The sequence below is a fragment of the Odontesthes bonariensis genome, chromosome 18 (genome assembly GCF_027942865.1).
Source record: "Odontesthes bonariensis isolate fOdoBon6 chromosome 18, fOdoBon6.hap1, whole genome shotgun sequence".
Classification (NCBI taxonomy): Eukaryota; Metazoa; Chordata; class Actinopteri; order Atheriniformes; family Atherinopsidae; genus Odontesthes; species Odontesthes bonariensis.
In genome coordinates, this window is record NC_134523.1 from 9,464,125 (window position 1) to 9,475,740 (window position 11,616).

Consider the following 11,616-nt stretch of genomic DNA (forward strand, 5'->3'; position numbering starts at 1 on the left):
CCACAGCAAAAGTGCTCTCCTGCTGAGCCTGTTTAGACCCATAAAACTATTACAATGTATCCAGACAGACGGCCAGCCAGCCAGCCAAGCTGGCCCCAGGTTATTACTTAGAGCATGTAGATCCACTCCCAACATTTCTTCTCAAGGGCAGTACTCTAATATGCGTCATCGGCAAAAGGGACAAAGGTGAAACGTGGAGATGTTCAGCAGGCATCATCTCTGGCTGGTTGGGGAAAAGAATTTAGGAAGTGGAGTAAGGGTCAAGCACAAGCGGGAGGAGGAAAATGAATTGTACAATAATGTAGACAGCCTTCTGTCTCTGAGTCTCCACTTGGATCCACTTCCTAACTTTCTTGCTGTCGCATTTTAATCCAATTTTCAAGCCCATTCCAAAACAGGGAATTAAAACTTTCAAATAAACTGAATTAATTCATAGCCCTACTCAATTCTGTTATGCAAAATGCATAACAGAATTGAGTGTAAAATCACAACCATTTCGATTTATACACTTTCTAGTTGCCGGTGGCACTTGGTTTTCTTGCTCTTAAATTAGGTGTGATTAGTTCTACTCTTGGTCCTGATAGGCCAACTGCTGCACTGTTTGATCCATCCGCTGCCTTTTACGTTCCGCAGTATGCTGACAGCTCAGTTTCAAAACAAAAGTCTCTGTTTAACAGATGAACTCTGTCAGTGCGGTTTAGAAACAGACCTCTGTAATTGGACACAACGTTGAAATGAAAACCTAAGGTGGCGGTGCCAGAGAAACTCAACCAAGCTGAAGACTTGAGGCCTAGTTGCTACATATGAGGCCTTTTTCTCTACAAGTCGACTTCAAACAGAATCTTACACTTACTGTCGCGCAAACACACAGGCAGAAAAAGGCCCCGACAGCTATAATAAAAAAAAAAAACTCACCGAACGGAGAGACAGATAAAAGGAATGTACAAGAGAGAATGAAGTGACAGACATGGAGTAGCAGAAGGCTTCTCATTAGAGAATCTCTTGTAAGTGAGAGTTTTTGAAATGACAGCAGATTTACGTGAGGGCATAATCTGCCTGCTGTATGCCACTGCTCTGCTACCTTTACTGCCGACTTGAGGGATGCCTGCTTTACAAGAAGCAGTATTCATCTGCAGCTGAGGGAGAGCTGATGACGGACACTGGCCGGGGGAAATTCACTATGAATGTGGACAGAATCCCAACAATCACTCAGATGCCGATACGGATAGACTGCAACGGTGAAAAGTAAAAAGATCCCACGTTTCTTCTTCCGCTGAACAACATTGAATAATAGGTTATGAAAAAAAAAAGTAAAAAGCACAGTGAGGTGTGCAGAAGAGAAACAGTTTGACACAATGGTGTGAACATTTACTTTTACACAAGAAAAGCTGCAGCCGTTGCATCTAGTCAACTATACACTGAACGCCGACCAACAGTGATGAAAATGCTTTAGTTTATTCAAGCTGTTCAACCACTTTTCTCAACAGAAAAACACAATAAACGTACAGTTTTGATAAAGGCTCCTTCATTCAACAGCATACAACATGTACTGAGAGGGGACATGTTGGCATGAGGAACCGTCTCTTTTCAGCAACAAGAAGAACGAGAACCCTGCAACAGATGGTTTGACACCCACGGAGCTCTGATTGGCAGTTCACGTCCACAGACAAAAACATGGTGAGCACATAAAGATGCACGAGGGGATAATGGTCAAACCAACGCAGATTAGTTCTTTATGTTTGCAGACATTCCGTGTGGTTTATTTATGAGGTGGTGAGTGTAGCTTCCTCGCCTGAAAAACTTACGCTAATTGCATCAGTGTTTTAAACTATGCACCCATAAGATAATGTCAATTCTCTTTCCAAAGCCACCAGCACTAATACATGGCCCTGAATTTTTGCATCACCTCTCACTGGAACTACTGTATGTAATCAGAGGTAAGAGAGAAGTTTTAAGCTTTGCATTTGCTGCATGAAATACAGTCATGTGTTGTGTTGTGAGTGGCTAATACACAAAACTGATTCAGAATCAATAATTAAAGCAGTCATTGCTGGCTTCCAGTGACCCTTAAGGGCTCTTTTAGGTCTTTTGTAGTTCAGTGATAGAAATCAACATATTCTGTAGGAAACTACTTATTTTACGGGTATTGTGTCTCCACTACATGTACGGTATTTCACAGAATTTTTAGAATTAGAGGTGACAGACTGATTCCTGTGGAGCGGGCTTCCCTCCCACTGAGTCCTGTTGAGTTCTACTGAGTTTCGAATGGAGGATGCTGCTGATGATCAAAAAGGAAAAGGAGAGCAGGAATAGAATGAGGAGAAAGACAGAATGAGGAGGAAATGGATAGAGACAGACAGAGAGCAGAGTGGGAGAGAGTCAAGTTGCCTGCTGGGAGGTGCGGATCCTCCAGGCAACAAAGTAGTCACCTCAAACAGTGTTTTAATGAGGCTGCACAGGGAGGATAAAAACTAATTATGACATTGATGTATCGGTCTGTCACACAGCTTTGTGCACAGCCTGTTTTTCCACTAAAAAGAAGAGTTTATGAAGAAGGGGTGTTTGGACAGGAGCATCAGTTTCGTCCACCCTGAGGTTGATTCTTAACATATTACTCTCGATTACTGGGAAATAAGAAAAAAGGTGATGATCGTGATAAAGTGAATGTCACTTAGCACTAATGCCTGCTTTTTTTTCTGCACAAGCAGATTTCAAACTATATGCCGAGTAGCCATCCGAAGCCATGTAACAAACGGATGCCCCACACACTTTGTGGGTGCAGCCTTGCTTGAAATTACATGTTTCTGGTTTCCCCTTTTTCCTCTTCTGTGCGTTCAACATCGACCATTGCTCGTGCACGCAGCCACTCTCTCCCACCACAACACGTGGCTGGTGCTGGCCGTTAACGGCGGCAGTTTAGTGAACGGGAAATTACACATGACAGGTCGCTTGCGCGCCACATCTTTCTCAAACCTGGCACACACTGGCGCGCACGCACGCACGCACACACACACACGCGCACAACCCCGAGCTTCCATCTGCGCTCGGCACATTTACTCCGTCACGCAAATCTCGAGTTCACGTCAACCTGTGACAGCGAGCAGAGGGCTTATTCATTTCGTTCCCCCACAAATACAAATGGCACACTACATCACACAAATCAAATGAGTGGATGCATGTCAAACCCACCAAGATTTCTCCCCGTCACCGGCTTGCTATTGTGGAAGAGTCCCACAGACTTCTGATGTTAAATCTTAGGAGGCATCTCTTGATATAGTTGGTTTAACTGTTTATAAAAGTTGTTTTCATACCTGTCAAATCAACGGACTGTTTCCACGGCGAGAAAAGCCGCATGCGCCGCAGAAAGTGAGACAAAAATGTTAGGTCGAAATATTTCATTTTGGTCTCCAGTCTCCAGATGATCAAAACTCTACAGAAGACCTGATCATTTCCCTTTTCCACGAATAAATTAAAAGTAGTTAAAGAGTTAAAGCCAACTCACCAATTAAGATGGTCCCGGTCTGTGTTAAGTCTAATCAGGACTGGAATTAAGCTTCCTCACACTCGACGCGTCTCTCCTCTCCGTCTGATGTCCTCCCTGTCTGTCCTCGTCACGGCTGTTGCAAGAGAGACGCACATAGGCTCTGACAGACCCTCCGATCCAATGGGAGGAAAATATGAACCCCTCGTTTAGAAACTACAACTGACTGGAAGCTCATGAGCACTCCATGAAGCTGTCTGTCAGCAGCGTGTGTTAAGGGGGTGGGGGGGGGGGGGGCGGTTTATAGTCTCCTCTCGCCTTCCTGTTCCACGCTGGTTGCTCAGCTTGGATCAAACACTAATATATGGGGGGGGGGGGGGGGGGGGGTGTATCTGTATCCTGTTTAGGTTTACAAATGATAGAAGTACAAAGTTATTCTAAAATGTTTTTAAAAAGGGTCAAAAAAGTAACAAGAACACGCTTATGAATGAGCTAAAGTGTGGAGAAACGTCCCCAGATGTTCAGCCTCAATGATTATTAGTTGCTCACCGCAAAACAAGATCCGGTATCGAGGTTTGGAGTTGTGTTTTTCAAACGTTTCCTGAGGAAAATTCATATTTCATAAGCAGCTATCCAGACGTATTCATAATTCAGAAACGTCTGACAGGGGGGGTAAGAGGGGTTTGGTCAAAGAAAGGGCACTCTGGGGATCCTAGTCACACCATCAGACTGTGACAAAAACAAAAAGCCCTGTGACCAACAGATGATGGGCTTGTTGCCAGGCAAGATGGGCAACCCTACTCTGACTGATGAGCAGCAGCCACTGACAGGCATATGAAGCCTGGGAGCAGCAGTGCAAGGCTTCTTTTCGCACCTCCGTGTAACTCAAAGTGCAACAAACTACATTTTAATATTAGCTGTCATAGAAATGAAGAAAAAAAAAAGTATTTAAATAAAGAGACAACCATAATAACAAATTCAACTTTTATTATTCAACAGACATATTCAAACCCTCCCGAACATCAACAAACACCAAACTGTGCGGTGCGCAGGCTCTCTGAACAAAACGATTCTCAACACAATCACGCCTGCGCACAGCAGACCTCCAGGTCAAAGCCCACACTACTACAAGTGAGTCAAAGAAAATGTGATGCATACCACACACAGATGTACCTTCTCAATCACCTCAAGCTGCTTCTAAAATTAAACTTAATACACATGAAGTGCACTCACTTGTGAAATATCTATAAAATCGTGTGTGTAGGATTTCCTGTAATTAGATAAAAACCAAAACGCTGAACAGTCATGTACGGTGAACTCCAAACAGTGAATAGTTAACAGATGGATGTAATACAGCCCCCTACTACCAAATAAGTTCTTCATTTTCCACCTTCTTTTCTCCAAATATTAGTTGATTATTGAGTGGTGGCAAATAAAATTGATACCGTGATTGACCTTGACGGTGAACTCCTGGAACAGTTGTAAAGCATTAAACCAATGACCTAAACCAGAAATGACAAGGTGCTCTACGTTTGGTGTCATCCAATGAAAAAAACCAAAACAAAATGGAGCACAAAATAACCAAATGCTTGAAATTAATGGACGTGCCCGTATGCTGTGGTAAGAAAGTTAATGAAGATCTTAATCAGAGGAGCATTAGACCTGAACTGGAGCTAAGGAACACTCCAGGGCTGAAAACAACCAGATTGCAGTCAAGACATTGTTACAATATATAAACATATCTCTTATGTAGAGAGAGAGCCCTTGCAGAGGCTAAAAACCCCATTTAAAATAATTCCAAAAAATAAATAAAACATATATAAGCACAAAGACCAAGCTTAAAAGTCTTTTCCATCTTTTGTTTGGGACAATAAACAAAGAACAAACAGAAAAAAACAAACAAAAAAAAAAAAAACTGAAGAATGTGATCCCGTGTATCAGCTGGTATATTCATGGTGCTATCCTCATTCTGTGCAACGGTCACTGTGATCCGTGAGTTAAAAGCAGCCGACCACGGGTCAGCCTTACCAATCTCGATTAAAGTGGCTGGGATGAGTTTTAGTGGAAAGCTCATGCAGTCTGGTGTTAAAATGGCTCTCAAAAATTTGAGGCTGAAGACGAAAGGCGAGTGAATTCTGGCAATGTTGTGAAGAGCTGGGTTGCTTCCAGACATCCGGAAACATCAAGATGTCACCTTGTTTCCGTTTGGACTTGATGAAGCCACTGCAGCCTGCATCTGAAGAAGGAAAAGAAATCACATAACAAGCAAATTAAACATTTGTCTTTTTCAAATGTGCACCCCCATCAGACTACCGTTACTGCACACGTAGCGGTAATTTAGAAACTAACTTACTCTGTAATTATGCAGGTAAAATTCACTGACAAGACACTAAGGGCAGCATTACACCCATGAAGGGGAAGCAGAACTGTTAAGAATAACCTAAAATTGGAAAAGGCAACAATTTGAAACTGAAGTTTAAAATAGGTTGTTGTTATAAAATCTGAGATCTCAGAGATGAACCTCTTTCTGTGTGAAGGGGAAGAAAAACAGTGTGCCAGCACCTTGAGGAAGTATTTTACCTATCGGGCAGCTCTGCAGCTGTGGACTACAACACAGTCAGCATAGTCTGGACTCCACAGTCCACAAAGCTCTGAAAACAGCAATTAACATCACAAAATCAGCATGGTAAGAATCAACAGGTGCTAAAAATTATAATCATAAAGACAAGCTTCCACAAAAAACAAACTGCATGTGCCATGAATTAGCAACATCAACTTCATGTAGTTGAGGTATATGACTTCATTTGATTCCAAGTCGGTTCTTCAGGATGTCGACACTGGCCTGCCATCTAGTGGTGGTGCATGAGTATTACAGTTTGAGGAAAAACTTGCAGTCAAAATTAAAATTGGTTATTTTTGTTTAAGCACAAAAATTAATCATGAAAATATAAAATCAAACATTACATAAATCTAAAAAAACAAATGTTTTGTGCTGCTTAAATGTAACTTCACTAGACTCTACCCTTATTTTCATTAAATGCGCAATCACCTGATTGACAGACCGCGTCCTCTGGTCCGCAGTCCACGCAGGAGGGGTGTACTGCATGTGGGGGGGAATAAGAATCAACTATCAAACAGGGGAGCAAAGAAAACCAGGCTTGCTTCTAAATGAGGGCTGCGGGGGTGTGGATTGTTGAGCAGGCAGCAAGAGGTGGACCCAAAGCAGACTGAAACCTCATCTCATATACAGGAGCAAATGTGTGATGCCAGGGAGACACAGAGGATACTGATCATAATTGTGTGCTTAGGTACCTGGTAGGTGTAGGCATTCTGTGCGTAGTTAATCGGCATCTGTGGAACCATGACCCCTCCGAAGTTGTTGTAGGAATATGGCTGTAGGAAAAGCCAATAAGGACAAATATAATCTCAGGGTGAAGATGATGAATATCTTCAAATACAATAAAAGGAATGACAATGTGTAGCTCTGTTTCTGTCACATTAAGGTCCTCAAAATGATTGTACCGTAGCTGCTATAGCTGTCATTGTCTGAAGAATCCACCGACTTTGATATCATTATCACTGACATGAAGCCACCTTATTTTTGTCTATGTTTTCTAGTAAATTCCAAGATTATTCTCCACCTGATAAATTTAGTCTTGGCTCCGATACTGAGCATTCATCAACATCTCAAACTAATTTAGACTTGACTTTAATTTCCCTTGCATTTGATCCGAATGCCTGTGAAATACCTGATTATATGGACTGCCTCCACTGATGATTGGGGAGGGTTGTGTCACCCCTCCTGCCATGGGTGAGCAGCAAGCACAGTAAAAGTACTGAGTGGGACTCATCCAAGGAGCCGGTCCAACCAGACGGGATGGCATGGAGCCTGAATGGCGAAGGGGCACACACATACACAACAGTATGAAACCAAGGAGCTGGGCTCGCAGACATCCTTCGGTGACGACATTTATGTCGCACGGACCGAATCAGACTGACATATTTTCGATATATGACACTCCTGTAAAGTGCAGTAAGTATAGCTGTGTATGCTTTCAGGACCCACTGACTGATAGTTCAGACCACATTTGTAGGTCACATGGGCTGCTTATGACCACGGTCTTTTAGCAGTGTGAACGCAAATGCCTCCCGGACCACAACAGGCCACCTACTCAAGCAGTATGCTTTCTGCCTGTGAGAAATCGTTAGCCATTTTTTAGGCATACGTCTGTTGGTCAACTGCACATGTAAAAATAAAGCATATCAACACAAGTGATGGGGATGCTATGTGCTTAGTAACGGCTTGATGGGGCTGTGCACCGTGCACATATGAACTCATACTTAAAGGTAGGGTAGGAGATCCTGGATTTTGAGTCCAGCGAAGCTGCATTTTGAAAATACACAGGTAAAAAGTCCCAACCCTTTTCTTCACTTTCCCCCCGAAGGCACGCCTCTAGAGTACATGAACGCGCACGAAGGTGCACGAGCGCTGTTCTGACAGCAAGCATCGATCGTTGCCATTTTTAGTATTTCGTTTATGCTAACTATACGTTTAATAATGCTAGGTGCTAGCCAAGCTGGCTCTAGTTTAGCTTCCTGCCAAGCTTCGTTCACGGAGCAGGGTACGTGCACAGGGGAAGGAGGGGGAAGGGGAGGGAGGAGCAGGTTGCAGTTTAATAGACGGCATCAGTATCCAATCATTGTGAACGGTCCGTTCACAATGATTGGATACTGTTTTTCCTAGATTGTACGTTCTAGAGGCCACTAAAACTTTTCATATTTGTGTCAAAACTTTTAATTAATTGGTTGCAATGGGGGTGTGAAGAGTATTTCAAGCAATATGTAAAAAAATGTTCCAGAAAAAGATCCCCTACACCGCCTTTAACGGTACCCATATCATTACCTTACTCTCACATTAAGAAGAAGTGTTTAATTTCAACAAGCCAAAACTTCCGGGCATCAAAATTCTTTGCAGTAACAGAACAAGCAAGTCCCTATTGACAAAAGGAACAAAGAAAAATTAAGACAAAACTTTGAAGACCATATGAGTTTACAACGTGCATTTAAAGTGTGACATGAAGTCCCTTGTTCAGTCTACAATCAGCAAATTTAAGGCAGTGTAGACATGTGGTGGATGCCTGAGGAGGAGATAGAGGACCGCTCATCTCAAGCACAGATGGTGTGGCAGGAAAGCCGCATAAAAACTCAGAGCACTCAAAAAAGGTTGTGCAGAGGCAAGGTGGAGGTGCATCTGTTTGCAAGAAGAGCAGGGAATTAGCCTTACGAGGGGTCACCTGACAGACATGGACATGCTTTCAAATGGCAGATGTGAACTGATGTAGACAGGTGTGTTGTAATCAGATCACCCAAAATTAAATATGTTAATACAGGCGTAAACAGTGCCATAATTTACTGCCAATGCTCTCTGACTACAAAACAAACATAGATGGAAGTTTATAAGACAGACAGACGAACAAAGATATATATATATATATATATATATATATATATATATATATATGAAAAGATCAAATAAAATACATACGTGAGCTCCTCTCTTTCATGATGGCAGGGCCCAGCTTGAGCTTCCGGCCCTTGAAACTAATCTGTTGCTTTAGTGAGAAAAAAGAAAGAAAGAGAATATTATTTTTGTTGTTTACATAATAAAAAAAATATTACAAAGGCAGACATCACTCACCTCAATGATTGACTGAATGCTGACATCTTCATTAAAGTACACAAATCCATAACTGGGAACACACATAATAACTCAGAATACAGAAACACAATGATTCAATTCCAATAAACTATTAAAAAAAGAAGAAAACATCTGATTATGTCATCATACAGGGAATTTCCATATGAAAACATTTTCACACAAGTTAATTAACTTATAGAACCTTTATCTTTAATGACTAAAACCAACATCTATATTTTTAAAGTTTTACAATTCCAAACTTCAATACACTAAAACACAAGTCCATATTGGTTTCTTTTCCAATATCCAAACAGACAAAAAAAAAAGATTTATTACTTTATGTGTAAACACTCTAAACATCTGTCAATATTCAACACATCGCCACACAATTAGCTCTAAAGAAATAATCTTAAAAAATAACTTCATTCTAAACATTCGACACCTGATCATCTCTCCACAACACAACTCACCCTTTGCAGATCCCTCCACGGTATGTGATGATTTTTACTTCTTTGACAGCACCATATCTTGCAAAGAAGTCACGGATTTCATTTTCATCCACCTGAAGGTAAAAAGTGTTCTGGGTTTTTTGTTTAATTTAAAAATTGGCATTTTAGCAGCTTTACTTGTCGACTGTCGTATATATGCGCTGAAATACTCAAAAGTGCTTTGCCAACAAAAATGTCAAAAGGTGTGCAAATAAAGGAGAAAGAATTTTATTTTTCATATTCATCCAACAGCGGGTAAAATTCTGCTTGACAATTCACAACATAATCCAGATCATATGTACAATTGAAAGGTCAGACCATTCAATTGTACACTGAGAAAACAATTTCAGATTAAAACAATTTACATGTCTGACGTCTATTAAAATAATTGTATGCATAACTGCCTAGGAACATATGCAGAGATGATTTTCCCCTTGTTTATTGACATATTCGTGATATATGAAATATGTGGGCAAAAGGATTATTCTTCAATTCTAAAGTGCTGTGTGAACGTGATCTTAACAGAACCAAACTTACCTTCATGTCAATCCCTCCAACAAAGAGGGCATTGGGAGTCAATTTCCCTTCAGGTAGTATGTATCCATTTGATAATTTCAACGAGGGTACCGTCTGGTAGATGTTTCTGGGCTTGTTGTTATCCTTAGAATTAAGAAGGAAAAGAAAAAAAAAAAGGGAAAAATGATGGCGGGAAAGCATGCAGTTGAATTTCCGATCTATATAATGCGTAAATCCCACAATAAGATTGAGCATGGTCAAGCGTGCTTGTCTACAATGTTAGGAGTCTACATTTCTGCATGTTTAGAACTTGAACTAGCTAGTTGCACTGCTCTACCACGTGACTGACCAATTTAATATATATATATATATATATATATATATATGTTTTTTTAATTAAGTCAAATGTAAATGTACCTTTCATACAATCGACTCAACCCCCAGTGACAATAGCAACTTATCTTAACCGTACTTGTTACCAGGTAATGTTAAATGCAGCTTAGATGTGCTGTCAGCCAAGCTAACGTTCGCTACATCCCACTAGTGCGCCATTTTAATTTTTTCCTGGCTAAGTCAAGCTAACACTGGTTTGCTAACGCTAATCAATTATCACCTGTGCACACAAAAGCTCACCACATGCTTGAAACAATAACTGTTTGGCTACTATACTTACAGTTCTGTGTTGCACGAAAAAAAAATTACGTAGAAACTTACCATCTCTAAAATAGTTAAAACCAACAATTTGGCCAAACACTCAAGCCATAGACCAATTCCGTCCGCCCGACAACAGCAACTACGAGTGAGCCGAAAACCACGCCCCTCCAGGCCATGTGACCCTACACAGCCCGCCGTGACCTCTGGACCGCCTTATTGAGATGATCAAATTTAATAAAGTTTAGTCTTTTTAAAAGCTGTTGTTTTCAATCTTGTCAACGTTGGTAAAAGTAGTAGCAGTTGCAAAATAATATTGAAATCAATAGTAAACAGGATATTACAATTGACCGACTAAAGTAGATATTTAAACTGAAACCCTGAAAATTACTTTTTGAATATTTGAACATATAGTGTCTTTTTTTTAAATAAACTTAAACTTAACAAACTTTGCAAGCTGTTGCAGTCATTAACCTCTATGATGAACTTAAACACTTTACACGCAATTCTAATAATTTTCTCAAAACAAGGCAGAAAATCTATGATTTCCTTTATGATTGATAAGATTCTATGAACTTTATTATTATAGGTGCCCTTTTTTTCCCTCGAGAAAATGTGTTGATGTCTCTGACTTTTGAGTGTATGTTAACTCCAGACACGCACACGCACACACACACACACACACACACACACATACACATTGACGGAGCACACTCACAAGCACGTGACGCATAGCCAGCAATGGACCAGTCATGTTTAGAATATTTCACGGATATGTTTTT

The 11,616-nt window shown here is 40.8% G+C and overlaps 2 protein-coding genes across 2 annotated transcripts in view; both read right to left on the reverse strand.

The window, feature by feature from the left end:
* rftn1a (raftlin, lipid raft linker 1a) overlaps positions 1–3,709 on the reverse strand; it is a 23,758-nt gene extending 20,049 nt beyond the window's left edge. The window contains exon 1 of the mRNA XM_075449922.1: positions 3,503–3,709. The gene's annotated coding sequence lies outside the window, so the exon portion shown is untranslated. The remainder of the gene's footprint in view (positions 1–3,502) is intronic.
* Positions 3,710–6,087: 2,378 nt separating this feature from the next.
* dazl (deleted in azoospermia-like) lies at positions 6,088–11,588 on the reverse strand. The gene is made up of 9 exons (XM_075450350.1): positions 11,553–11,588; positions 10,205–10,327; positions 9,650–9,741; positions 9,180–9,231; positions 9,027–9,093; positions 7,231–7,370; positions 6,794–6,874; positions 6,531–6,581; positions 6,088–6,132 (listed from the first exon to the last, which is right to left on the reverse strand). Exons 1-9 carry the CDS (start codon positions 11,586–11,588, stop codon positions 6,088–6,090), a joined length of 687 nt encoding a protein of 228 aa, XP_075306465.1.
* Positions 11,589–11,616: the final 28 nt, after the last annotated feature.

Bases quoted from the DNA above. Each gene is read 5' to 3' on its own strand.
- dazl (XM_075450350.1), bottom strand. From the start codon at position 11,588: ATGACTGGTCCATTGCTGGCTATGCGTCACGTGCTT. The intron at 6,582-6,793 runs GTACCTAAGCAC...CCCCACATGCAG, and splicing joins AGAATGCCTACACCTACCAG to TACACCCCTCCTGCGTGGAC. The intron at 6,133-6,530 runs GTGATTGCGCAT...TGCTGTTTTCAG, and splicing joins GGACGCGGTCTGTCAATCAG to AGCTTTGTGGACTGTGGAGT.